The 27,266-nt window shown below is 38.9% G+C and overlaps 1 protein-coding gene across 3 annotated transcripts; it reads right to left on the bottom strand.

The window, feature by feature from the left end:
- Positions 1-12,188: 12,188 nt before the first annotated feature.
- Positions 12,189-27,228, bottom strand: LOC121092972 (syncytin-B-like). Of its 3 annotated transcripts, XM_040604693.1 has the most exons (5): positions 27,108-27,228; positions 23,009-23,068; positions 16,265-16,401; positions 14,695-14,772; positions 12,189-13,666 (listed from the first exon to the last, which is right to left on the bottom strand). In XM_040604693.1, exon 5 carries the CDS (start codon positions 13,527-13,529, stop codon positions 12,342-12,344), a length of 1,188 nt encoding a protein of 395 aa, XP_040460627.1. In that variant the 5' UTR covers positions 13,530-13,666; positions 14,695-14,772; positions 16,265-16,401; positions 23,009-23,068; positions 27,108-27,228; the 3' UTR covers positions 12,189-12,341. The 3 variants fall into 3 exon arrangements, with proteins under 3 accessions (XP_040460627.1, XP_040460628.1, XP_040460629.1); XM_040604694.1 differs by lacking the exon at positions 14,695-14,772; XM_040604695.1 differs by lacking the exons at positions 14,695-14,772; positions 16,265-16,401.
- Positions 27,229-27,266: the final 38 nt, after the last annotated feature.

The following is a 27,266-nucleotide window of genomic DNA, read 5'->3' as shown; positions in this document are numbered from 1 at the left end:
GTTGATACTATATTGAGACCAATGATGGGAGCTCACCTGGTCCACTCTACTTGTTCTGAGTTTAGAAGACTGTTTCTAAATTTGTAAGATTTCTGACTCTTTTCTTCCTCCGTTAATACACTGTAAAATGAATACTTGCATTTGAACATTAACAAGTAGAAATTGTTTACTCTGACATTTTATAGACCAAGGCAGCTTACTTCAGATGTAGAAAAGCCAGATGTAATCTAAGTATTTTCTCAGTTATTGGCTTTTTAAACACAAAGTCAGGTTCCTACTGGTACAGTAATTCTCAGTGTTTATCTGTGAAAGCCAAGAATGCCTCTACAATAAATATTGTAGTTGTGATTCTCAAACTTACTCGTCAACACCTTTTCTTCAAGAAGTGGAAAAAACCGTTTAGCCTCAGTACATCTGCTGACTATTTTTAAAGAAAGTAATTTCTCAAAAATTTCAATATTTTGGGGACAAACCCTTCATGCAAAATAGTGTTTCAGGTAAGAAAAGCAAAGCAAAGTCAAGACAGTGAGTCAGTACTATGTATTTTAGGTCTACCCAACCAGGAAGGCAGTAGGAGAGAACAAACTAAAATATGTGAATTTGTACAAGCCTGCATACGTGTGTAGAGCTCCATACAAATAAGGCAAAGCATACAAGAATGAAGGAAATCAGAAGAGGGTGCACATGCTCAGAGGGGAGTATGCAAGAACAAGATTGGATAGAATTAGGAGGGAGAAATTTGATGCATTTTCTTTAAGAGAAAACCACCTTACTCCTCCCATCCATACCCCTAATTAATACCCCCTCTATTTCAAAAGTACCAACTATTTTTTCCTCTTGAAATCTAACTATAGATGTCAATTTAAACTCAGACCACCTTAGTCTTAACTTACACTTAGCTTCAAAGTCTTCCATTTCAATATTAGACCTGAAGAATTGATTCTGCATCCAGTATTTAACTGCTTTTCCTCAGTTATGCAAATTACCTCTGTCCTCACACCTTGCCTATGCCTTCAGCTCATTACAAATATCAAAATGCTGTCACAGGAGTCATTCTCATACTTGTTCTTTCCTTGCTGGCATAACAAATATTTAACATCGTGGGAAAAGGAGTAATTTCAGCAAGACTGTCCAACACAGCCCCTAGGCATAATGGCCTACATTTTGGCATTTTTTTTTCCTCCTCCTGGGGAGTAGGAATTGCGATTTAAATCCCTGCAGGCAAAAGGAACTGATTTGCAAAAAATCTAATCAGAATGTACAACTACTCAGCTTTCAGGAAAAGGGAAAACAGCACACTCTCCTCACTCTGTCTTCTCCTTTGTGCTAGGAGAAAAGATGGGTTCCTAACTTTCAGAAAAGGCTCAGGATGGAAACTCATCTGAGGAGACTTAAACTTTTTATTTCCAATTTACTGGCTTAGGAGGCTTCTCATCCCAACATGCTGAATTACAGGCATCCCTCCTTGGGCATCTAAACCTTCCCCATAGTGGCTATTTATTTATCATTGATGCCAAAGAGGAAAAATTTGGGGGAGGGGGAAGGGAAAACAGACTACAGAAGATATTTGCAGGGAGAATTAACAATAATTCAGAGTATACTTCACTTCAAACATTCATGTCCAGCTTCCTTGATTTTTGATTTCTAGATACAAGTAATATAAATAAGGTTTTAATAACCGATCATTGTATTAGTTTTTTAAAAAAGTAATCTATTTCTATAGTCTGTTGAGATATAAAATTTTCACTATATCTCCCTCTAGAATTTCTTTACACTGGCCAAATCTTCTTGTCTGCCACAAAAAGTTGTTGATGCAATCAGAATCTCAGACTCTCCAGCCTCAAGAAGTACAAACTTTATTTTGGAGTACTTATTCTGTAGCATGCCTGCCATCAGGTGTTAGTTCCACGTCAATCTAGCTACAGGGCATCCACCATGTATTTGTCGAACTCTGTATCACACCGGTAAAAGCCAAATGTTTTCTTTTTGTTACTACATAAAAGATTGTTCTCTACAGAGCTATATTCAGGAGATAACAACCAAAAGCCACGGTTCCTATAGCCTGAAGTATGTTTATAGGCAAATGCTTTACTGAGATAAGCACTCATCCCATGGGTGAAACTTCCTCCATAAAGCCAGATAAAAACAGGTGCCAAGACAGCATATTCAGACCTGAGGGGAAAAAAAATTCTTTACAATGGAGCTGCACAACTACAAGTTGCTTATAAAATCTACTATAAATCAACCCATCTTAAGTGTCTCAGTTGAACAGTCAAAGCCACAAACCATAGATAACTTAAAGTAAATGCAAATTGTATCTGTATTTTCTTATATCATCTGGGAAAGAATGTTGGATGAATTCTTATTTTTCACACTTTTGGATGAAACACTCCACACATATATATTGCAAGAAATATTTGGGGGGTGGGGTCAGAAAAAGAAAAAACCAAGCTTATAAATATGAGAAATACTAAAAATTGCATCACCCAACTGATTATTCACCTAAGCGATCTCTAATGAGGTTTAACAGCCACAGCAAAATAATATACCCTGTGATAACCCTATACTAAATATTAATTCTCTACAGAAAAATGAGTTCGTTGAAAAATGAACATATGTGAAAATGAAAAAATAGTTCTAGCCATAATATGATCCATTAGTAACTCACTCTTGAAGCTGAAAATTCCTCATTTATGAAGTATCAGAAAGGCAGAGTCATTTAGCTTGCTACCTTTCTCCTTTTCTGCTTTCCACAAAGAAAAAAGAAATTTTATCTCACATTTTAACAAGCCTTCTATTACCCAAGCTTTTCAAGGAGTATGATGAATTATGAATTTTTTCTTTGCAATTAATTTCAAAACAACGCAGATCAAAGTTGGGTTCACTGACAAAAAATAAGGGTTTACAATAGCTCCAAATTCTAGAATATGTTTATTTTAAAGTCCTGTCCAGCAGACAAAACCATGCAGCTCAAACCCTGTTTTCTCTGGCTGCCTGAGGTGCTGTTTTTCTCCCTTCTGTTTGTGTTCACCCTAGGCAGTGGCAGATCGTGCTGGCTGCAGCTGACTCATCTGTGCCACCAGTCTCTTTGGGACATCTAATGTATATCAGAAAGACAAGCTGGGACAGAAAATACACAGTTCCTGGGACATCTTGCTAACCTGTAGTTCAAGACTGTGGTCATGAACAGGTGAAAGGAAGAGCCACAGAGGTCAGCGTGGCAGTGGCCATCAGCCACCTCCTCTTGACAGACCTTCCACTGACCAACTTGGTACCACCTAAATTGTTCAGAGGATTTAACACCATTAAAAAACCTTCCAGGTAATACTTATATAGCACTTATTAATCACAAGTATATAGAGAGGTGAAATCAGACCTATTTTTCAACAGATATTTTAGAGATTTGTTTTACAGGGGAGACACCATTGCTCACCACTTGTGGTCCAAATCCTAAACTGCCTTATACTAAAAATCAATCATTTCCACGCGGATAGAACAAATACACTCTCCTCCAAAATTATAATAATATTCAAAGAAAAATATAGTAATGTTCAGCTTTTGCTGAACAAACCTAGTAAGCTTCCAGTCCATGGCAAAAAAAGGTTGTGATCTGAACACGAGTCCCAAGTAAAGGTTTTTTTGCACATTTATTTTTCACTTAAATATGCTTTGTGACACAGAAAGTTCCCACACAGTAAGTACCCATCTCGGGTCAACAGCATCATTCTGTTCTTTGACACATATTAAATGACAGCAACAGTGGAAATCATATTTATTGACTCTGCATCTCTCAGCAGTTCCACTCACTTCCTTGAACTTTTTAGTTTAAAACTCAGAGGTATTTGCCTCCCCTTTTTAATGGTTCTTTCTCAGAGATATTTGCCTCCCCTTTTTAATGGTTCTTTAAGAATGACACTGAAAACATATTTAAGAAACTGAAAGTGCTCCAAACAGTGAGTGTATGAAGTAACTATGTTAAAGCATAAAGAAAGTTTATTTCTGCTTATTGAACCTTCAAATCCCCTCAATTATTTGTCATTGGAAGTCTTATAAATAGATCAGTATTATCAAAAGCTTCCACAAACACTAAATCACCATGATCAAATCACACAGTATTTATGTTGTTGGTTATAAGTGTGGTGAAAATAGCACTCCAAGAAATAAACCCAGAGACAGAAGATTCAAATTTGAAAGTTCATGCTACAGCTACAAAATTCAAAGAGTATTTATGTAGTGTTCTGCAAGGTTTTTCTTCATCTTTCAAATCCAAACCAACAATTTTAAAAGTCCAATTGTAACAGTATAGGGACATGACAGAAACAAGTTTCTTTAAAGAGGGTTTAATAACCACCCTCACAGCTTCTACATAACGGTGCCCACTCCAGAAGCATATATTACTTCCAGAGGGCACATACTAACACTTGAATCACCTTTTATGTTCAGAAGAAGTACTGCCTGAGTAGTTATCAGTCTCTTTCAGTGCCACATGTGGCTCCAAGCAGAGCTGGGAGTTGCTGCTACTTTTGCCTCCATGTGGGAGAAAGCAGCAGGATGGGAGGTACACTTTCTTCTGGACATGTTCCTGGTGCTGCTTTATTACACATTTAATGTGGTACCTGAGCAAACTTATGCTCACATAGTGTTTCACATCACTGGCACGCTACTGGCAAACTCCATTCTTTTAGCCCAGAACATGCTTGTCTGGAGCGAGTATTCTTTTCAAGATAACCCCCTTGGAAAGCCATACAAGCATAACAAGCGACACTAGGTCTATAGTTTTACGGGATACAGAAGTTCCTTGACTGAGTAAACAATTGTAAACTTCAGCAAAAATACAGAGGTGATGAAATAATCACTTAATATTGGAATGTGTTAACCTAGTATACACATTACAGTCCAATAATCTTCCTGTACCAGAGATGAATGATTAAGAATTTCTTTTTATTCGACCCTTCTAGAGCTAATGTTTCTACTTTTTAATTAATAAAGCATGTACATACACAGAATTATGTGATTCACTCTCTTTGCAGAAAGGAAAGGCTTCCCTGTAAGAAGAAAATCACATTTCTGATTAGCACTATATCAGAATAAATTTAGATGTACACCTCTGAAGTCCTTAGCATTATCCCAAGTTTACATCAGACAAATAAGCTGCTAGTCTGGCAACTCAAGATGAGTTTACAAATACAACTTATAAATGCAAAATACAATTTTTAAGAGAGTCACATACCAAGAAGGCAAAAAATACCAAGCTTTCAGATTATCTGAAGCAGAGACACACATATTTCATCTAATTAGATATTTAGGTTAGGTATCAGGAAAAAAAAACCCACACAGCTTCATTATGAGGGTAGTCAAACACTGTAATAGGCTGCTCGGTGGGGCTGTGAAGTCTCCATCCTTGGAGATACTTGTTTCTTCACAGGATAAAGCCCTGAGCAGCATGAGTTGGCCCTGCTTTGAGTAAGGCCCTGGACCAGATGGCCTCCAAAAGTCTCTTGTGGCATATATTATTACACAATTCATATACCTCTTTTCAAGAATACAGAATTTTTAGTCAGCATTTGCTATGCATACAAGTTCAGCACAGAAGTTCTAAAAATTTGGTCTCAGTACACTTTCCATATTGAAATTGCCTTTACACTGCCTCTCCCAGGGAGGAGCAGAATCTTGTCATGAAGCATCATTCTGATGCACTGAAATAATGACATCATGACTTCAAGATTAGAAGTATGAAAAACCCCATACAATCTGGTCTATTTTGGCATGACCATAGCTTTCTCTTAGCCTTGTAAGAACTTTAGTTTCAATGCTTAAGGTTTTCAAAGCTGTAAAGATAATATAGGACAGAGGCCTGCACACATTAATGCCTTTGATAAAGTTTCTGTTGATGCTGGGGCACAGAATCATCCCTGGGGAAACATTACCACAATAATTTTTTCAACCATTGTTTGCAATTGTAATGAATTTACATATTCGATACAAAAACATGCTACATTTATTTATGTTTATCTATTGTAATAATAAAAATATAAAAAAAATTAAATGAAAAATGACAGAACATGAAGATGTTGAGTTCCTATAATATAGCTTATCCAATATTAATAATGTTAGGGGGGTGGGGGGGAGTAGGGTTGGTCTAAGTAGCAATGGTGCCAAGTGAACCACAGGTTGAAGAGTTCATCCATGTATTTCCAGTCTTTCAAAATTAATTGGGTGACAAATGATTGCATTATTGAGCTCTAATTGCTTAAAAAAAGCATGTAATAGATCAGCTGTAAAACCAAAGACATCTTCTTATGGTAGTACAGCTTGAATTGAATCAACAGCCATTTCTGAAAAGCAAATACAAAACAGCTGTTTCACATTTTGGTTCACCTGATGCAAATTTTATTCCTCAACTCTAACACTTCTTTAACTTGAAGCTGTATGATGATCATTTTAAAAGTTCCACTTCAAATATGCACTACTGAATTGCTTAACCTCATGCTTACTTACATTTCCCTTAAGTAACAAGTATTTTAAAGAAAGCATCGTTTAAAAAGTTAGCAATTGTTAAACAATTTACCTTTTGGCCCCAAAATACATTATTTTTCATTTTTTCTATCTATTTGCTCCCAACATAGAAACAATAACTTTAAAAAGCATTGATTTTCTATTTGTGGTATTACCAAATTCCTGAGGCAGTGAAAATTTTCAGCATTTTCCACACAAATCCACACAAAGACACAACTGAAACTTTGGCATCATTTAATCTCCTGCATGAACATTCATTGCAATGGAATTTAAAGCATCATTCAACAGAATATCTAAGAAATGAAATGCCACAAAGGAGGTGTATATTTCATTTCTGAGCTAAGGTGATGCTTATCTTCTTAGTCTCTGTCCTTTTTAAATAACTTTACCTAGTAGAAAACTAAAAAAAAAAAAAAAAAAAATTAAAAAACCCTCAACTGTATTTTGTTTTGTTTTTTACAGTAGACTACCAGAATTTGTCCAAACAGACAGGCAACACTGAAACAAATACAACACTTTTTGTTTTAAATCTTGGGCAGGACAGCATGTTTTTACTTAGCTTCAGTTACTGAAGCAATTTATTCATACTGACTTAATGTTTAACTCAAAGAAAAAACCAACCAACCAAAACAAAGAAAACAAATCAGAACTTTCCCAGTGTTTTCTAGAAGCTCTTGAGTTAGGCTTCTTCCCTGGGGTCTCCATCTCTATTAGAAGCGATCTACCCAGCAAAGCACTGACGTACATGCTCACGCTCCACCCAGTTATGCAAACAATGGCAATACATCCTTATGTCATCTTGAGATCCCTGAAACTTAAATGTGTACTTAAATTAATTTCTCTGTGGATTCCTTAGCAAGCAAACCACACGAACGCTACCATTATGCTCTTTAGCATTTACGAGGTGCTAGATTTTTAATTATAATTTCTGATGGCCTTGATTTTCCACTGTTAGCAAACCTTCATCACTAGAGTTTACAGTATATGTAATACTAGTGGATCATCACAACAGAGCAATATAGATCAAAAGTATAAAAGATTTTTAAAATGTGTCTAATATATACTCTTTGTCATTAGAGAAACAAAAAATTAAGCTTCTGTGCTATAACTACCACCTATCTTACTCTACAGCCATTTGAAAATCTTACTAAAATCTCATATGAGCCTACAACAGTTACTTCACACCTTGCATACACCAGGTACCTTGGCCCATTCCTTGGATAACAGCAGTTTAAAACTTACCTGGGAGAGAACAGCCAGTATACAACCCCTCCTCATTCACTAAGCTACTGTTGGCATTCAAGGAGAGCAACTAGGAACAAGAAAGCTCTAAAAACAGAGTAAAGCTGTAGGCTGTGCAGTCCCTTTTCCTCTGTCTAGCAAACCCCAAACCAGGTAACTAGGAAGCGCTATTTGGCATTTTATGACTGTAAAGTTCTTCGGTATGAGGAACAACAGCAGTATCTAGAGTACCCAGAAATCACTGTCACTTCAAAGTGAAAAAGATTTATTGCATTTTCACAAGTACCTACCCTAAAAAAGCCTCCAGTAGCTACAGAAAACTACCCTTTTCCTCAACTGTAGCTACAGCATCTTATGTAACTACATAAAAATCAAAATACAAAATCTGAATGTAGAAGGTTGAACAAACATTTATGAAAAAAGTTTTAAATCTGACATCACAAAAACAATGCTAAATGCTGTAAGTACCATACTGAACCTACTTTGCCCTTCACAATGCGCACTTTTTATTATAATTCTAATTTGGTCCACTGGGTGGATTGCTCCTCTTTTATCCACTAGGCTTGATCAAATCAGTGCAATAGAAGAACTGCTGATGCATGAAATGATAGGTCAATGTAACCTTGTCATGGAGTAATATCCCTGCAAATCACAGTAAACAAATAAAACAATTCATTTTATATGCTCTAGGTATTAGGCATAAATTACCAAAACCTAAAGCAGGAACATTTTTACTTCAAATATAATATACTGCTGCATACCACTATATGAAAAACTCATTTAAATAACTTCTTAACACACAAAAAGGGGAAAAACATTTACACATAAGTGGTGGTTGTAGTGGCCATTACCAAATCCCCTTCATCCACCACCAGACTTTTCCAGATCAGTATAACTCATCTTTTTCTTACGGCCTTCATACAATGAAGGCTTTCTAAAACCTTTTGGCATCAAGATACGTGTTTCTTTTCTTGCCTTGTCCATTACAGCTGTCTCTAGAGTAAGTTCTTGTAAACAGCAGGCACAGTACATTTAGCACAATTTTTACTTATAAAAGTTCTCTTTTTTTGCACTTTGTATTTTTTCATTTTGGACTAGCTTACCACAACAAAGTTAGCATTACATTATTAAAGGTTTCCACGGACATAAAATGGATTTGTCTCTGAGATGACTCATGATCATATAAGAAAACACTTTGTAAGACAAGTGTAAAGGTGGTAAAAAACTGAAGTACCACCCCAGTAGTCACATGCTAAGACATCATCCTATAAAATATTGGAAACATTACTGTGTGATTTGATTCTTAACATTAGAAGCATTAGAAGTTCTGCAAGGATCTGTGCTGTGTGGCATTGCTATTAATACATAATCTTTGTTTAAAACTTTTAGAATAAGCTACATACATGTTTGTGTGAGCGTATACACACATTTCTACAGACTACAGCTGGCAAATACAACTTACAGGAGCTTACAATGCTGATGTGCAATTCTGAGATCATAGGCTCATACTGGTTTTATGTAGTGACAGTAAAACATTATTTGTACAGAATTTAAACAGTGTTTCTAATGAGTCTCTAATCTTGAATGATTTGCTGTATACAACAACTGTATAGAGGACAAATTACGTGTACTACTGAGTATCTAACGTGTGCTGAAATTCTGAGGTGGGTGGGAGGTTTGTCTCTTCCCTAAAACATCCTTAGATGGTTACAGGGATACTTTTCTTAATTAAAAAGTGTTTGATTTTATAAACAAACATAGAGAAACTACTTTAAACTTTATGGATCAGTGAAAGGAAAAAGTCTTACATGATCATCTTATGTTAGGCAAATGTTTAAAATACACATTATACATAATTACATAGTTTAACACGAAAAAAGTATGCAAAATAATTTTGAAGTCTGAATTACAGTGTTTATAGTTACACATTTAATGTGGGAAAGAGGTGCTGAAAATATTTCCTTTTTCATTTGGGACATGAAAGAGAACACACGTGTGTTCTCATGACAGGTGTCTCAAGTAGGGTACTCTTGTCAGAGCAATTTTTCAGAAAGTGAATATGTCAATTACGCAATCTACACTGTAAACCCAGGAAATTACACTAAAATGCCATTATTAGTTTTAATAAGGGTCTGTCTTATTAAAGACAAAATACAAGTATTAATGATATTTCTTAAAAACAGGAATAAAAATTTCAAAATAATTAGATATTAAAATATGCTACTTATGCACTCATAACTAGCTTAAGAAATGCACTTTCCAATGTTTTAGGAAAAGACTTGGAAATAAGAAGCTCTTTACTTAGAAAAAACCCCACACATTAACTGTAGTCACAGATAGCTCATGATAAAATATCTGGACTGAATCACCTCTGGCCTTTCAAAAATCTGAAAAATCAAATAAAACATAAATAAATAATTTTTAAACAAATTTGGTGACCATATCCACTATAAAATCCAGTAGTTATCTGAAAGCTCCTATAAACAGAATCAGCTGGTATTCCTTTAATCTTAGGCTGAAAGGGCCTATGACACAGTAGCCATATGCGAAAAAAAAAAATTTGAGAACATTCAACAATAAGATCTGCAGCTTCTCTGGGTCAAAAACAGTGCTATCTATTTTGTGGTCAGTCTTAAGGACACATAGATTTTCATCTAGCATACAGATCAGAAGCTCAGAAGGTCAATAACAAAAAGCAGAATTCCTCAACACACAGTAGCTGTGACTCCTTGAAAGCAACAGACCAATGTCCCTCTACTCTCCTTGCCAGTACTGGCATTTATGAATGTTTTCCCCTTGCTGCTATCTCACTTTGAAGCAGCCAAAGCGAGCTGTATTTTGTTGCTGGGTTTTGGCCTCCTCTCACAGAAGGCACACAGCTGTCAGGCAAGCACCATGTTTTATGTTTGAATTCCATTGTGAGGCCAGACCCTGCTCCCTGAAAAGCCAGAGAAAGTTTTTCCTTTGAGCTAATCAGCAGCAGAAAGAGGTCTTGAACAGCAAGTTTCTTCAGTGGCATGCATATTTCTATGGAGTAAAGCAACAGGCAGAAAATAGCACTACCACCTGAGGAAGTGGCCAAAAATCAGACATCTCATCAACACCCCAGATGCAATCCCACTTACTCTTCTGACAATAGATGGAAAAGACCACTTACGTAACCACACCAGCACAGCACATGCAGTTCACAGACTGCCCTATGGGTGCCTGTAGACGCCTATACTTCCATCCTACAAGACCCCTCCCAGACCCTAAGTGCAAGCAGCACCACTGCACAGGTACCACAGTTACCCTCACCTCATTCTCACCTGCTGTTACTTTTTGTGCCCTGGGAACTGATCAGCCTCAGCACTCCCTCCTGCTCCCCCAGGTAGGTTATTTTGCAGTTGACTCGTACCAGCTGGATCTCGTTCACAAATTCAAGAGGGGAAACGTACAGCTCAAGCAGAAGGAGGGAAGAAAAAGAGCAATAACTGCTTAACCTGGCCTAAGTAGCACAGACTCCAAATGCTGAACCATGTCTCTAGTAACAAACGTCTGTTACCTGAAGCGTACAGGAAACTCACTAGATCTTGTACTTTGTCTTAGGAATATATATGTAACACCATAAAAACATGTTAGGAAATTTATCCTGAGAGAAATAAAGTATCAGAAGGACTATCACTGTTCAGATGTTAACATCTTAACCATTTTCACCTTTTTGTATGGTGCAATAAAGGGACAGGGTAAAAGTCAGGACTCTCTGCTTGTGAAATTACAGCTTTCATGTTATACAGGCATACAAAAAGGTCTGGAAAGCAGTCAACCCATATATTTTATTTAACTCCTCTAAGTTTTCCACTAATAGGAGGAAACCTTCTCTGGACTTTGCACACTTCAGCCTATGGTGACATGTTACAACCCAGGGACAAGCTGTGAGGAGCACAGCTGAGTGGAAACACTGGCACATGTCCGACCTTCAGAAACAACAAAATAAGGCAATGCCAGAGCTTACACTGCAGTGTGATTTAAAGAATCAGTCACCAATATGCGAGCTGAGGATATCTTTATTTGGCAGCGCTGGGTGCATGGGGGATCGCTCCACCAAAGTCATGCACACCTAGGGGACTTTTCAGTCCCTTCTTTATACAGACTACTCATACCTATTCATTAATTTTCCAGGAAATAATTTAGATATTCATTACAATTCCGGGAACTCATTTACATATCTCGCACCTGCGCAATATCCTTGAGGAGTGGTCATCTGGGTGTCTTCAGGATGAAGATCTTGAGTCTTCCTCCAGTGAACTTTTTACCTCTTACCCCTGCGCAGACTCTGTTCCTCGCTAAACTGGTGACCATGATTTAAAGTCCTTGTCTTTGCCACGTTGCATAGACAACAAGAACTTAGGACCAGATGGCCTTCTTAAAGATAACAAAAATCTAAGGACTTAGCAATTAGTACATCCTCTATGTCAACAATAAGGGTCTTTGGACATTTCCCAACTTTTAGATAAACGTAAGTATATCATTCTTTAGGTAAGTGGCAATCATTCATCATTCATTCCCCCCTTTTCTAGTAACTTCTGCAAATTCTTTTGCAACTACAGAAAATCATCATTCCCTATGATTATTCCTCGGCAACAACAAATGAAACATCGAAGTGATACACATATTAGTATTCCTAAGATTACTACTATAACTGTTCTAGCAAAAGTGTGTTTTAGCCATCCTAGGTTAGGCAACCACAAGGTTAGTTTATTCCATATTTTCTTAAAATCCCATGACAAATCATCTTTGGCAATTTCATGCAAAACCCTCGTCTGTTTCCATATTTCCTCTAAGTCAGTGGAAACCTTTCCACTTTGATCTATGTACATGCAACAACTAGTATTAATAATTGTACACACTCCTCCCTGAGCTGCTAATAATAAATCTAAAGGCATTTTATTTTGTAATACTACTTGTGACAAACTAGATACTTCTATTTGTTGAGCCTTTATTGCATCGATTGTTTTATCTTCTAAGTTTTCTATTATTGCTGATATATTAACTATGGCCTTTTCCAACTCACTTACTCCCAACCATGGGATAAACCATTGGGCAAAGCTATGAAAAGCACTTGGTCTTTTTATCAGGGGGTTTTCAACATCTTGTCTAACTTTCCGAACATGATTTCTCAGGTACCCTTTTGATAAGGAATCATGCAAAGTCATATTAGGAACTACCGCTCCCAATGTACATGTCCCCATCCAATTTTTTGGTAAAACTTTTCGAGCCATATCATTGCACAGCCAGTACCATCCTTTTCCTTCCGGTACTGGCCAAGCTGTAGAATTAACAAAAAGTGAGGTACCAATATCTAAAGTTGTATTGCAGACCATTTGATTCCCTACATAAGTTACAGGATTACAATCTAATTTTCCTTGTCCTCTGGGTGGATTACATCTTTGTACACACATATAGTATGATTCCTGAATCTCAGGACTATCTATCTCCAATTTTAGAATTTCATCATTTTCAGTATTCCAAGCAGTGTTTTCCCAAAGATTTATCCAGGATTGATTCCTAGGCAATGGGATTCCAATCAACGATACACCTTTTCCCCCATGTTCAGGCATATGAGTACATATCCAAGAGTCAGTCTTATTCAAAGCCTGAGAGATACTTTGTACCAATGATAAATGTCCATTTTTGTTCCATAAGGTTAAATTCAAATGGGGCAACAGTCCTATTATAGTCATGATCTGAAGAACTGTAGTCCTGTGGGTCCTGCCGGGATGATGGCCCATGATTTCTCAGGAGCCTTCTTTATCCGCGAGTAGTGAATCCAGGCTGGTTGTTCTCTTATCTTGATGGCAGTAAAGGTCATCAGCAGTACTTGATAGGGTCCTTCCCACTTTTCTTCCAAAGGTTTTCCTGAAAAAGTCTTTACATATACATAGTCACCAGGTTTAAAAGAATGAGTTGGTTGGTCTAATCCTCTGGCCCTAGTCCCCAAAACTTGTTTATTTATATTTTGTAATTGTCTCTGGAGGGCCTTCATATATTCACATAAATATCCTTCCCCTAACTGAATTAAATCTTCTCCCGCAAATTGTAATTGGTATGGCCTCCTGTATAATATCTCAAAAGGGCTCAAATTTTCCTTCGTTCTAGGTTTGGTTCGTATTCTTAATAATGCCAAGGGAAGAGATTGTGGCCTAGTTAAATTTGTCTCTTGTCCTATTTTAGCTATTTGTTGTTTGATTAAATGATTCATTTTTTCAACTTGTCCACTTGCTTAGGGCCTATAAGAAGTGTGTAACTGCCAATCTATTCCTAGTATTGCACTCACTTATTGTGCTATTTTAGCACAGAAGTGTGAGCCTCGATCAGAAGAGATTGTTGCCGGGACCCCAAAGCAGGGGATAATCTTGTTCAACAGTCCTTTAATTACCTCTTTTGCCTTATTTGTTCCACAAGGAAAGGCTTCTGGCCAACCTGAAAAAGTATCAGTCATAACTAATAAATATCGATACCCCTTTTTTCTTGGGAGTTCTGAAAAGTTAAACTTGCCACTGCTGTCCTGGATAATTCCCTCTGCTAATGACTCCCAATTTTATCCTATTTGCTACATTGGGGTTATTGCGTAGACCATAGACAAATTTCACATTGCTGAGACACCTGTTTTATTGTAGTATATAAATTGTGCCCTATTAGTTTCTGGTTTAAACTTTTATATAACGTATCAGCTCCCCAGTGAGTCTTATTATGTTCAGTTAGAGCTATAGCCCATGTCAAATTGGGTGGTATCACCATACGGCCATCCACTAGATAGGCCCACCCATTCGATTCTACCTTACCATTCATATCCTGAACTAGCTTTAATTCTTCCTTAGAACAATTTGGTTCTTGATCTGTACTTATAGTTTGGATTTTACTGTCTGGTATGAAGGATAATTCCTCTTTTCCCACCTCCTCTGCTGCTCGTTTAGCTTCGTGGTCGGCTAAGTGATTTCCAATTTCCAAATCCGTGTTTCCTCTCTGATGTCCCTGGCAATGCAAAATAGCAACCTTTTCAGGATGTTTTACAGCTTCTAGTAATTTCAAGATCTCTTCTGCATGCTTTATCTGTTTTCCCTGTGCAGTCAATAGTTCTTGTTCTTTCCAAATTGCCCCATGTGCACGGACTACTCCAAATGCATATTTGGAGTCTGTCCAAATATTTGTCTTTTTCCCTCTGGCCAGTTCCAATGCCCGGGTGAAGGCAATAATCTCCGCCTTCTGAGCTGAGGTTCCGGGAGGTAATGATTTAGATTCAATTACCTGTCGAATGGTTGTGGTTGCATATCCTGCTTTACGCTGTCCTTGTTTCACAAAAGTGCTTCCATCTGTGTACCACAAACTGTCGGCATCTTCCAAAGGTTAGTGGAGTAAAATCTAAATCCTTTGAGCTCAATTCACTACTTGCTCCTTCAATACCTACTTCTTCACTTACATTACTATCTGGTTGTACCAGAGGCAGGGGTGGAGCAAAACCAAAATCCTCCATCCTTTCCTCCAGTTCATCAATTTTATACATCTCTGCCTAATACTACATGCCGAACAGCACCTCTTCATTTTTCCTGTGTTACCCTTCTGATCCTTCTCTATTGCTAACACTAGAGGGTCTTGTGGAGCTAAGTTAATGCCACAACCCTTTTGCCACTCCGAGTGATTCCTCAGAGTGAAAAACATGTCTGCATACATTACTTCATCCCATTTTCCTTCCCATCTTAAGAATAACATTAATTGCAACAAAGTATTATAATTCAGTGTCCCATTTAAGGGCCACTTTTCCCCACTTCCTAACTTATATAGAGGCCACCACTGATTAAAATACTTGATCAGAGTTTTCATATATTTACGCATCCTCCAGGTTGCCCTCCTATTTCCTTCCAATGGCTCAAAAAACATCCTAAAGGGCTCTTTCTTAATATTCCACCGCTCTGTTTCCCCCCCATAACACCTTAACTGTTACCCCAACCACAAATCACTTTAATCTCACTTACAGCTTCCTCTTCCTTATCCCAAAGTGTCCAAACCTTACAATTGGGACATTCGATTTCTTGCCCCCACCATATATACAATATTTCTTTACGCCATATACACTTTAAAATGTATAGAGGTTTACACTTACCCTTCGGATGCTTAAGACAGTATTCACACACCCACACTCATATCACACCTGACACAGAAATGCTTTTATATTTACAACATAAAATAAGTAAAACAATATCAGTCCTATGATTATCAATCCTATGTATATGGATTGGCTCCAAATCATCAAATGTATTTAGTCTTCAGACTAAAACACAAATTCCTGATATTAACTTAATATTGAAACAAACACCAAATAAAATGTATACCTGCAGTGCTAGCTACCCGGCATATGCCATCCTGCATAAGTATTTAAGTGTCTTAAGTCTTACAGATAGTTTTACAAACGGACCGGTCCCCAAAACCAGAAATATTCCCAAATACTATATTCGAATAAAGATAATACCTGCCGCTCAGTAGGATGGAGTCCTTGTCTGCTCCTGCAGTGATCCAGATGAGATGAGGAGCCCCTCTGGGAAAATCCCAAGGGTACTCTAAGGAGTCCCCACTCTCAATGGGTCCCGCAGCCGAGCAGAGGAGGTTCTGGGTCACCAAATTGATTTAAAGAATCAAGTGAAAGATGAACAAGCCATGGTACAGAAATAAAAGCTTAGGAGTGTCTATACCAAGTGAGGTTTTTTTTAAAAAAGAAACAAAACGTAGGGGAACTTGGACCTATGGTCCCGTGAAAGTTCCAATTTGCCGCAAAAAAAAGGCCTGAAATATGCCAGTAATTCCCATCAGGTTTATTTTCTCGAGTCCCCACTGCCACCCTCCGCCCCAGAGCAGAAGGTGCCCGACGGCGCCCCGCCCCCCGCTCCAGTGGCAGCGCCCCCGCTGCCCCGGGGGGCGCGTCACCCCACTGCCAAGCGCCGGGCGACCGGCTGGGCCAGCGACACCTCCGGTACCTGCCTCCAGCCGGGCCGGGCCCTGGGGCAGGCAGGCGGGCGGGCCGGTGCCGCCCCCAGGCACAGGGCTCGGCGGGGGGCGCCGGGGGCTGCGCTGGCGGCCGGACCTGCCGCCGTCCCGCCGGGGGCGCGGACCCGCTGGCGGTGGGTGCCGAGGGCTGGTGCCGCGCGGCTCCTGCGGCCGGGAAGGGCCAGGCCGGGGCGGGGCGGGCCGGGGGGGGAGCCGCGGCTGCGGGCCTGGGGGCGCCGTACGGGCCCGGGCGCTGGGGGTGACCGCGGCACTGGGAAAAGGTGCCGCTCTGCGCCATCCCTCGGCGTTACGGGGCACCCAGGGGAGGCCGGAATGGTGACGAAGCCTCCTTTCAGGGCGCGTATAATCCAGCCGCACAAACGGCTATCAAAATCCGTTGCAGACCCTCAGAGCGTAAATCCAGTCACAAAGGGATGAGCCAGATCTGTGATGGATTGGCCTATCTGCGACTATTAAACACAACAAACGAAATGTGATTCCAGCTCAGGAAGTTTCTGAAGCGCTGTTCCCCATAAGCTGCGGGGCCATGCCAAGGGGAATATCTGTTTTATATATGCCCTGTGTTTAATCCACTTTCCTTAAGCATCTGTTACTGGAAAACAGGCTCCTAGGTTAAACAGACCTTTGGTCTGGCTCACAGTAGTTATGCATCTCCATTATGTTTACCATTTCCCCCGAGTAAACCATTTCAAGCTTCTCTGTTCCTGCTTGCCAAGGGAAGCCGTGTGTAGCAGGGACGACTCCTGCATTCTGGAAGTCTCTACTGGTTATCTGGTTGGCTCCTGGGGCATGTGCAGTTCTGCAGCTCCCTTAAGGCCTTAACACACACATGCTCCCAAAGGCACCAAAATGATTTTGAACAGATGTAGCTGGGACACTGAAAGCATTATGGTGGAGTGGGCAAAATACTCTGACCCCTGAGGCATGAACCAGAGCCCTCCTAAGAAGTTGGAAAAAGCTGCATCTTGGTGGAGAGGTGTTAATAAAAACCTAATCACTGAGGCCTGAGAGCTGAAGGTCCTAACTATGCTGTTCTGTTGCCACAGGCCACAAAAACTTCTGGGTGCTAGCCGTGTTAACTAACATGCCACCTATCCCTGGGTGGGTCCTTAGGGCTGCCCCCCCATCTTTCTGTGAACACTTTTAGCCCGTGTTGCTTATTGCAGTCAAGTTCAAAGTGATTTCCTAATGACTTATTTTAAATAAGTTTGGTAAAAATAGAAATGTGAGAAAAGTGACTTCACACACACAAATGTTAGAATTTACATGTGGGATTCAAATTGTAAAAATCCTTGGTATTAATCATCATTAATATATCTCTAAATGCATCTCACTAACAGGCATTAGTGATATATTCACATTACTTGGTTAGGATTAATAGACGATTTGCTTTCTGATCAGCATTTGAAAAAATGTTGCACCGTTCTAAAAACAAGTATTCTTTTTTGTCAGCTGGACTGCTCTGGCGACAAATCTTTTTAAAAATTCTGATTTTGATACCAGATTTTAACTTGTGCATAAGAAACTTCTATACATGGAAAAGAAGAACAGAAAGTCAGGTTGGCCACTTAAGTTTGTCTCTGACTGATGTAAGACTTCATGGCTTAACCAACAAGAAGGCTATATATCCTGCGGGCAAAAATTCAGATGAGACTATTTTATGCTTTTGATTTACTTTTTTGAATAAATGATGATAGATAAAAGTGGTATCACTATAAAAAAGCGCTGTGGAATCAGCAGCAAGTCAAGAGGTTTGCCTGCTTTGATTAAGGTTTTTCATGTGGCATTGAGGTGGTAGGAACTCAGTCATTTCTGCAGTAGGATTTCATGAGAGAGACTGCTCTTGCTGCTTTTGAGATCAAGAGCAATACATCCAGGACATATTAAAGATGGTAGATTACATAGTCTATTAGTTTTAAAGGGGTGAGGCATGCCTGTAATTGGAGGTAATTTTGGTTGGATCATTTATTCTATTTTATAAAATGTGCTTTGTTGTATGCTGTGGTTTCTTCTTACACCTTTTAAATAGGAAGGAAGGTGTTCAAAACTGAAATAACAAATAATTAACATACAATTGGCATACCCTCCACAGGTAGAGGCTCTGCTGTGATTTAACAGTCTGGCCATGGGAGCAGGATGAGGACTGCAGCATCCCTAGACTATTGCAACGCAGAAGGAGTTGTGCAAAGAGGAACAACTTACCCAGAGGCAATAGCAGTTCCCTTTAAGGATAACGATCCTGTTGTCAGAGTATCCTGTCAGCTCAGGGAAAATAGGGCCGCATCCCAGAGCATCCTACCTGCTCTGGGGTGGCTCACATCCCTGTAGGGCACACAAGTACTGCAGCTGTTTCTGGCAAATTCCATGTGCCCATACCCCAAGCTTCCTTGCAGATCTGTACAAAAACCACGGGGAATCTAAGCCTACATCATCATTCTAATTGTTTTTACCACCATCTCAGTTTTTCATCTTTGATAGTGTGTGTATCTTAATTAGGAGCTGGTTCTCAAGTGTATTGAAAAGCAACAGAACAAACCAAATAATTGTATAATTCTGATACATAATTCAGAGTACTGAAAATATCTAATTGCTGTAGCTTATTAAAAACAGGCCTAAACTTACCTTCCTCCTTCTCCTTTCTTGAACATGCTCAGTAAGTGGCAGAGGTTCTAACATCTAGATCAGAATCCATATCTGAGTATTATAGCTGACACCTGACACCTATTTTAAATTAAGTCTAGGATGAATGAGTGCATATAATAAAAAGACAAATGAGGTTCTAATGTACTTAGGCACTTTATAAAGAATTATTTTAATGTAACATACTATTCTGCTTTAGTGGCTGTTTAATATTTAATATTTCTTAGCTGATTAAGACTGTGGTTCTAATGAGAAAAATAATTGCATGGTAAAACTAGATGGTAATTCCCACATTTAAGTCTCAGTGATTTCAGTATTCTGCAATCACTGTATTTAGCTTAGGAAGCTTTCTTCATGCATACTATTTCAAGGATAGTGTAATTGTGCAGTGATTTCTTTTTTTGGGCACAGGGGAGAAAGCCAGCTCCATGAAGGCAACGCAACAGCTGCATACTGGAACACCCTGCAGAGAACTTTGGGGCTGTATCACAAACTCCCATGAGTTGGGTACAGAAACTAGGGGAAGTGAATCAGCTAAAGGCTTCTAAAAATTCTTGCGTCTTGTGTCTCCCCTTTGCATTCACAGAGAAGGGAACTAGGACTCTTTCTTGGTGTTGATATTTGTGAGCCTAAGCAAATGTGGCCCCTGAACAGGAAAGGTTCCCTAGCTGCTTTGTCTTGTGCCTCACCTTCCTGACTGACAGAAGAGTAATGATCTTCAGATCCATGAACCTCTTTTTTTCCCTTGTGGGAAAAACTTTTACAAGATTTTCCTCTGATTAGAGAAAAACACTTCCCTGTAGGCTGCCAGGATGTGCTGAGCATGTTTAGTGTTGTTATGTGTATATTCAAGATCCCATTGGAGTATCAGAGTTACAGTTCCAGTGTTTACATGCATTAACTGAGCTGCTCTGGCCAGTTTTAAATAGTGTTACAGAGAAACTGCTTCCCCTAACGAGATTGCTCATGGTTCTGGCCTCTCTAACTTAACTATTCAAGCACTGAACATAGCCTTGATTACAGTACTTTGCAAGTAGCTTCTCAGTGTCATTATACAATTTATTCAAGCATTTTATTAAGAAGCTCAGACATAGCCTTAGGTCTCATGTAGGCACGTAAGAAGATTTGGTTAATATTTTGGAAAATATAAAAGTGTAATCTTTGCCTTCTTAAAACTATTTCTTTCAGTTCTTTCAGAGCAAATTAACAGAAAGAAGTCAGTGGAGCCACACTGCTGAAGGACCAGATAATGCTGAGAAAAATAGACCTCCTATACTGGGCTACTAAGGTGAACAAGCAGAGTTTTATAGTGTGTGAAGCAAGCAGATGTCGAGTGTTTGGCTGTTCTTCACAGGGTTCAACAAAAACAATGCACTACCACTATTGCTGGTCAGAAGGAAAGCAAATTATTTAGATATGAGGGGAGGAAATGAAGTGGTTTCCACGCTCATTTGGGATTAACATATGGTAGCTGAGACCACCTGACATTCTCAGGCTGTGTTATCTTTCCTGTCTAATTTTTAATGAGTGAATAGCACACGTTTCCCTCTCTCTTCTTCACATGTGCATCCTAGACTTGTGGAGAGCTGTCTAAAATAAGGGGGAATGTGGCAATATGACTGACATCTCCTTTCCACACAGATGAGAGATCTGCATGTGGAGATCACAGGCACACCATCTGATCCTGAATAAAGCATGTGGGATATGACCCCAAGTGAAGATATGGGCTTTGGTCTAATAAAATTTCTTTCAACCTGCTTTGTAATTAGAGCCTGTTTTGAAAGTGTGCTCTGTGATGGCTGGTTCATGTTAAAAAGGAAAATGAAAAATGTTTTTGGGTAGTATATAGGTTAATACTGGAACTTTGTTTAAACAGCTCAGTACTGCTATAAGAACAGGGACTTATGGATAATGGGAATATATTGTTTTTGCAGACAATCCTGCCTTTTAAAAATACAAAAACATGGGCACACACTATTGTTTCTGATGAAGCTGGTAATGTGGGTATTTGTAAATTAAAAAAAAAAAAAGAGAAACATTTAACTTGTGAAAAATATCACAGTTTACAGCATTTGAGTATTATTTTTCATTTTAAATACAAGGAACTTCTAAAAAACCGTGGATATCTTGTTTTTCATTTTCCTCCTTGTGGTTCGTCATTCCTCTACACTAAATGCTATGGTGATGAAATACTCTGTTCAGGGCATCTCAGTCACTGTGACAGTAAAAGACTGTGGTTCAGAAAATTACAAATGTCAAAAAGATTGCATTTTATGATGGGATAGCTTGAAAGGAAGGGCAAATTACGATGTTCCCTCAAGTGAGTTACTTGTTCAGTATTGGCATCAATGGCTAGCAAAAGCTGGTGACTGATGCCCTAGAGAAGGGGGATTAAGATGAGCTAGATGGAAGTTCCTACCTTAAGGCGAAGGTAACATTATATTGTTAAGCTAGAAAGAACAATTAAATCCAAAGCATAAGACGTCTGTGCTCACTTGAGGATGAAGTAAACCAGGCTTCACTCACATGCTGCTGCAGGCACAATTGTGCCAGTCATAGGGGAGAAAAAACTGTAACCCTTAGCTGAGACATCTGCACCAGCAGAAGACTCTATTGTAGATGCAGCAGGACAGACAAGACAGCACTTTTGCTGGTACAGCTTCGTTTTTATTCTGGGGGGGTGAGGCAGAAGGGCAGGAGAGGAAGGGTCACTATGGTGATGCACACATGGCTTCTAGTATATGGTATTCCTACACTGGTAAAGTGTTCCTTACTTAGGCAGAGCAAAAGGGGATCAGCTATCATACATTGGATTATTATGATTTCTTTGGTAGTTCAATTAGATGAAAGGAAATTCTAGCTTTACTACCACTAATGGTGAAATCTGAACCTATACAGAGACTCTGTACAAGGCCTCTGTACTACTGAAGAGCGCACTTTAATTGTTCAGCAACTCAGTTCACACCTCAGTGCAAACTCGCCACTTCTTCAAGAGTTCCTGGCCACTACCTTCAATACATCACAGCATGAGATTCACTGCATAGCCACCTGCAAAGGGGATGGACCCCTACTATGCCCCTACACATCCCATGAGTGGGTATGCATAACTTTCTCAGTGAGCACACAGGATTTGTACACAGCCTTAGGTTGGGCTCCTGTTAACACGGCTAAGCAGTGATGTAATCACCAGACCTGGGTCAGGGACGTGCTGGGATTTTTTGTGTAGCTAGGTACATGTGTACAACAAAAAAATTAAGAGATGATGAGAAGAAAAACAGGATCAATGGCCTCCAGGTTAAAGGCCAAATCTCACTGTCCCTAATCTCTCGGTGACTTGTCACAGTCACAAGGTCAAAATACATGTTTTCTTTGGGTTTCATTATCCTCAGTAATACACCTATATGACTTGACATTAGTTGGGAGTAAATATTAACAGGGAATAATAACCATAAACTTATTTAAGACCCTTTGAATTACACACACTTCTGCTGATTTTTTCTGATCAAGACTATTCATTCAATCAGCTCAGGGCCTTGGATCCTTCTTCTCTGTGCTGCACATTAATACTTACCTGATAATTGTGACCCTTTGCTGGTTGCTGAACACTTCCAGGTCCTTGGTGGCTCGGGCGCTGTTTAAATACAAAGTTATTGAAGATACCTGCCAGGCAATCCCTTTGGAGAACCAGCATTGCTTTCAAGTTCATTAGTCTCAAAGACTTGGGGACCCTGTTTGGTAAGTATTTTCAAAAAGTTTGGCAGGAAAATCTAAGAGGTCTTTGAGTTGGCTCTATCATGTGTCAGAGCAGAATACCCCACATCTTTACCAGAGGATTCACAAAAATCTCATAAAAAGTGTAAAATAATTGGAGAAATAAAAAAAAATAAAATAAAAGATTCTATAGCAAATCATAAGATCTGACAATAAGGCATAATACTTTTGTTCTCACCACTCAGTGCGGGGGTAAGCCGACAAGACCTATCAGATGTTACAAGGCTTATTTAAAAGTGCCTTGATAATTGTGTGTCTACTTGCACAGAGATACAGATTTACTCTATGAACTTCTGAGTGGTCTACTAAAATTCTTTAATATCACTGAACAATAAAATGTATCTTTTGTCTAAGGATTTCAAGACATCAGCATTTTATATTGCCTATTTCTTCAGTATTCAAGACTGATGTTAGATACAGGTGAGAATTCACAAGTTGAAATAGTTAAGTTGTAGTTACTTTAAAACTTAATGCAATCTCTAAAAAATCTGCAAATAATTTAAGATTAAATATTTCTTTTAAAAATTACATCTGTAGTTTAGTATGGAAGGAATAATTACATGGCGATGGTTTTAGGAAGGACACCTCCCAATATATAGTTCAAAAAAACCCTCTATCCTACTTTTTCTGTAATAGTAGTGAGGAGGTATGAAACATTACTTCATAAATTTCTTGGGAGTATTGCAGTGAGAACCTGGTCAGTTAGGACCAAAAGGTAAATCCTGCAAACTTCTCCTGGATGCAAGTCTTAATCCATTTGTCCCTTATAATTTTATTAACAAAACATTAAAAAAACCCAACCCAAAACACCCCAAAACTATCTGAAAAACAGTGTTGGTTGTTTTAATGTTAAATGTTCTCTGCTTAAAAGTTTGTCCAAGTGTGAAAGTCGCTTTTCAACACAGAAAACATGCCAAATCTCAAGTTTTTAAACCATATCCCATTTTTTTAAAGATTAATTAATTTGAATTAACTACAAGATGAATTAGTTCATATATGTGTCTATTATACCAATGACATTTAAGATTTAAAATTCAGAAATGAATTGACCTTGAGCAGCATATGTACTCAAAATGTATAATTAAAAAGAATATTAATCATTTAATTTGATAAAATGAACAGCTGTTCTAGTTGATTGGAAACAGCTAAAAGTGTAAAATGTATTTTATGAATGCAAAATTAAAAGTTAATTTTATTATAGAGTGCAATTTGCCAACTAGAAATAAATTCTTGAGATGTAAGCAATATATTTTTGTAACGCTGTACCCATACATCAGAAAGGTCACATGTGTATTTAAATGCCATATTACTATAAAAGTTTAACGATTTCAATTGAAAAGCTATCATATGATTTAGCTATTTAGAGATGAATATGAAACAGCTATGATGGATATGCCCTCTTTTTGCAATGAACTGTTTAAAAGCTTTGGAGAGAAATAATGTTTCATTAAAAAAAAATTATGTTCTAAACTGTTACTTTTACTTACCTTGTGTCATAAATCCCTAATTTTCTGGGGGGCCCCCTTCTTTTTTTTGGTACTATTCTTACAGATTTATTTTCATTAGCATTTGATATTGTGGGTTTTCACTTAAATGCATCTCTCCCTCGTGCCAAGTATTTAACTAATTTTGACTGTAATATTTTTAACCTGTGCACTTTCATGCTTTAAATGTAGTTATTATACAGATGTTATACAAAGTGCATATGCTACAATGTGCCACTGGTTGTGGTTTTGTTTTGGTTTGTTTTTTTAATCAGATACCACCACCCCCTTGACATGGTGCTGGCACTGCCTGGGCTATGGTCTTTTGCTTAAAACCTAAATTACTTGCAGGCTCACACTTAAGTGAGTGGTAAAACTTTTGCTATTTCAGTACAAGTTGTGTCTTGAGGAATGAGTAAGAACACAAAACAGTCTGGCTAGACTAGACAACATAGATGCTGGGTAAGTGCAGTTTGTCACCCAACTGAAGAAAAATCTTTCCATAATGGTCCAGCTTAGAAATCGTTGTATCTACAATTATCAGGCTATTTTCTGCTAGGTGCATCTGCTCTAATAGAAATGGTTCTCTAGTTCCTAGTCAGGCTAAACTTGTGCCAGAAACCATCTAATACATTGCTTCAGCTTACATTGATATGTAATCTTGATCTTGGCACTTACTTAGCAGTGAAAAGTCATTACTGTGTGGCAACATCCCAGTCCATTACTCTGTCCTATAAGTGGACCTTTCGTACTTTGGGATGCTGTTGTTTCTCCTCTACTGCTACCAACAAAAGGACTATATGCTACTGTCCATTTTAAGTAGGTCTGATTCCAACACAGAATTGAAAGACTATGTAATGAAACAAATTCTCTTTTAAAAGCACTCCTAAATTCTGTAACTCTACATTCTTAACGTAACCTGGTATCAAAGACAGCAAGCAAGCAGGTTGCTGCTGTAAGCCATGAAACACTGCAAAAGACAGAAACATTATGTTACTCCTTATGACATATCCAAATCCTGTCAGGAGTAAATGGTCTGTGCTTTCATCTCAAAGACCTTTTTTGACTAAGGACTTCTGGATCAGGTCCATCAGTTATTTCCTGCATCGCTGTTGCTCATTCTAGAACACTAAAGGTATCTTCTACTCAATATCCTTCAAGAACATGCTTCTAGAGCTTAAAACTTTAGTAAAGGAATGGTAACCAATGAAAGCTAAACTTATTTCTCACGAGGCTCCCTGTAATAGGAGGACAAGTTATAGAAGATTCTTCAGTAGTAAAGAAGATTATTGCTTGGTTATTAACTCAATAAATTGACCCCAAGAATATGGTGTGGGAAATTAATTCAGAATCATAAACATTGAAATATTGTTGAGGAGCTGTACCATGGTAAATACCCGTTAACTTCTCATTATTTCAGATGTGAGGGTTCTGGTGCTGTTGTCTCATCTCATTATTTCCTGAGATTCTTGGCAGTATTTGACATCCATACAAACACATCAGTTTTACATGTTCTGTCATTACAAAAACATTTATCAAGCTGCCACTTTCCCTGATTCAGAAGTGCATGGCAAAGTGTATTTTTATCATTATGGTTGTGCCGAAGCTTGTATGACAGCTGCCACCAGAGGAACCCATTTGAGTATGAATGGTTCCGGATTAGTCCCAGTGAAGTTTTGATGGCACTCTTATTTGGCTGTCTCATTAGCTAACCAGAAAGTAAAGTTGATGTGGTAAAAACATGAGGAGCAAATAACATATTCCCTATGTTAAAATGCAAAATTTAGCAAATTACTAATTGGGTTCCTCATTTGTTTGTTCTATACAAATTTCAGTTAAAAAAAAGAAATAGGGGATAGCTACACTAAAAAAGGTCATTATTTTGAAAGAAATTTGCCAAAATGAATGTGTGCCTGAACTCATACTCACATGGTGCCTAGTGAGACACAAGGAACCCTACAAGCTGTCACTGCCTACCAAGTAAACACAGTTTTGTGCCAAATACCTTCCCCTGTGCAGGAAAGCAACTGCCATTTTGTCACACTGGGAGGATAACAAGCATCTCCCCCTTACATTCTGCACTTTTACAGGAAGTTAGCATATGGAAAGCATGTTTTGGCTGTGCAAGCCACAGGCAGCTTCGGGCCAGTAATGGCTGGCTATCACAGGCCTAGACCTCTCAGAGAAAGGGGAATTATTAACTTTCACTACTGCCCACCTCCGCTCAAGCACGTTCCCCAGCCTGCAGTACCGGGCCTGTACGCTCACTCCCAGCACCGGCACCATGCGCTTCCCTTTTCTCTCACAGCTTCACGCATAGGAAACAAAACGAAAATAATTTCAAAAAAGACAAACAAACCCAAACCAACAGGCCAACATCAGTGCGAAGAAGCTAGGGATTGTAAAGGTGTTTACCATGAGCAGCTCCCTGGTGGCCGTGCGCTGAGCTCCACTTGACAGCGGCGACGAAGCTGGGCCCGGGCCGCCACCTCAGCGCCCGCCGCCTCAGCAGGAAATGGCGGGAAGGAGGCGGCCGCGCGCGGAGCGGCCCGGCGCGCGGGGAGGGCGGGAAGA

The sequence above is a fragment of the Falco naumanni genome, chromosome 8 (assembly GCF_017639655.2).
Source record: "Falco naumanni isolate bFalNau1 chromosome 8, bFalNau1.pat, whole genome shotgun sequence".
Lineage (NCBI taxonomy): Eukaryota > Metazoa > Chordata > Aves > Falconiformes > Falconidae > Falco > Falco naumanni.
Note: the sequence above shows the minus strand (reverse complement) of the source record. Positions and strands in the feature narration are given on the sequence as shown.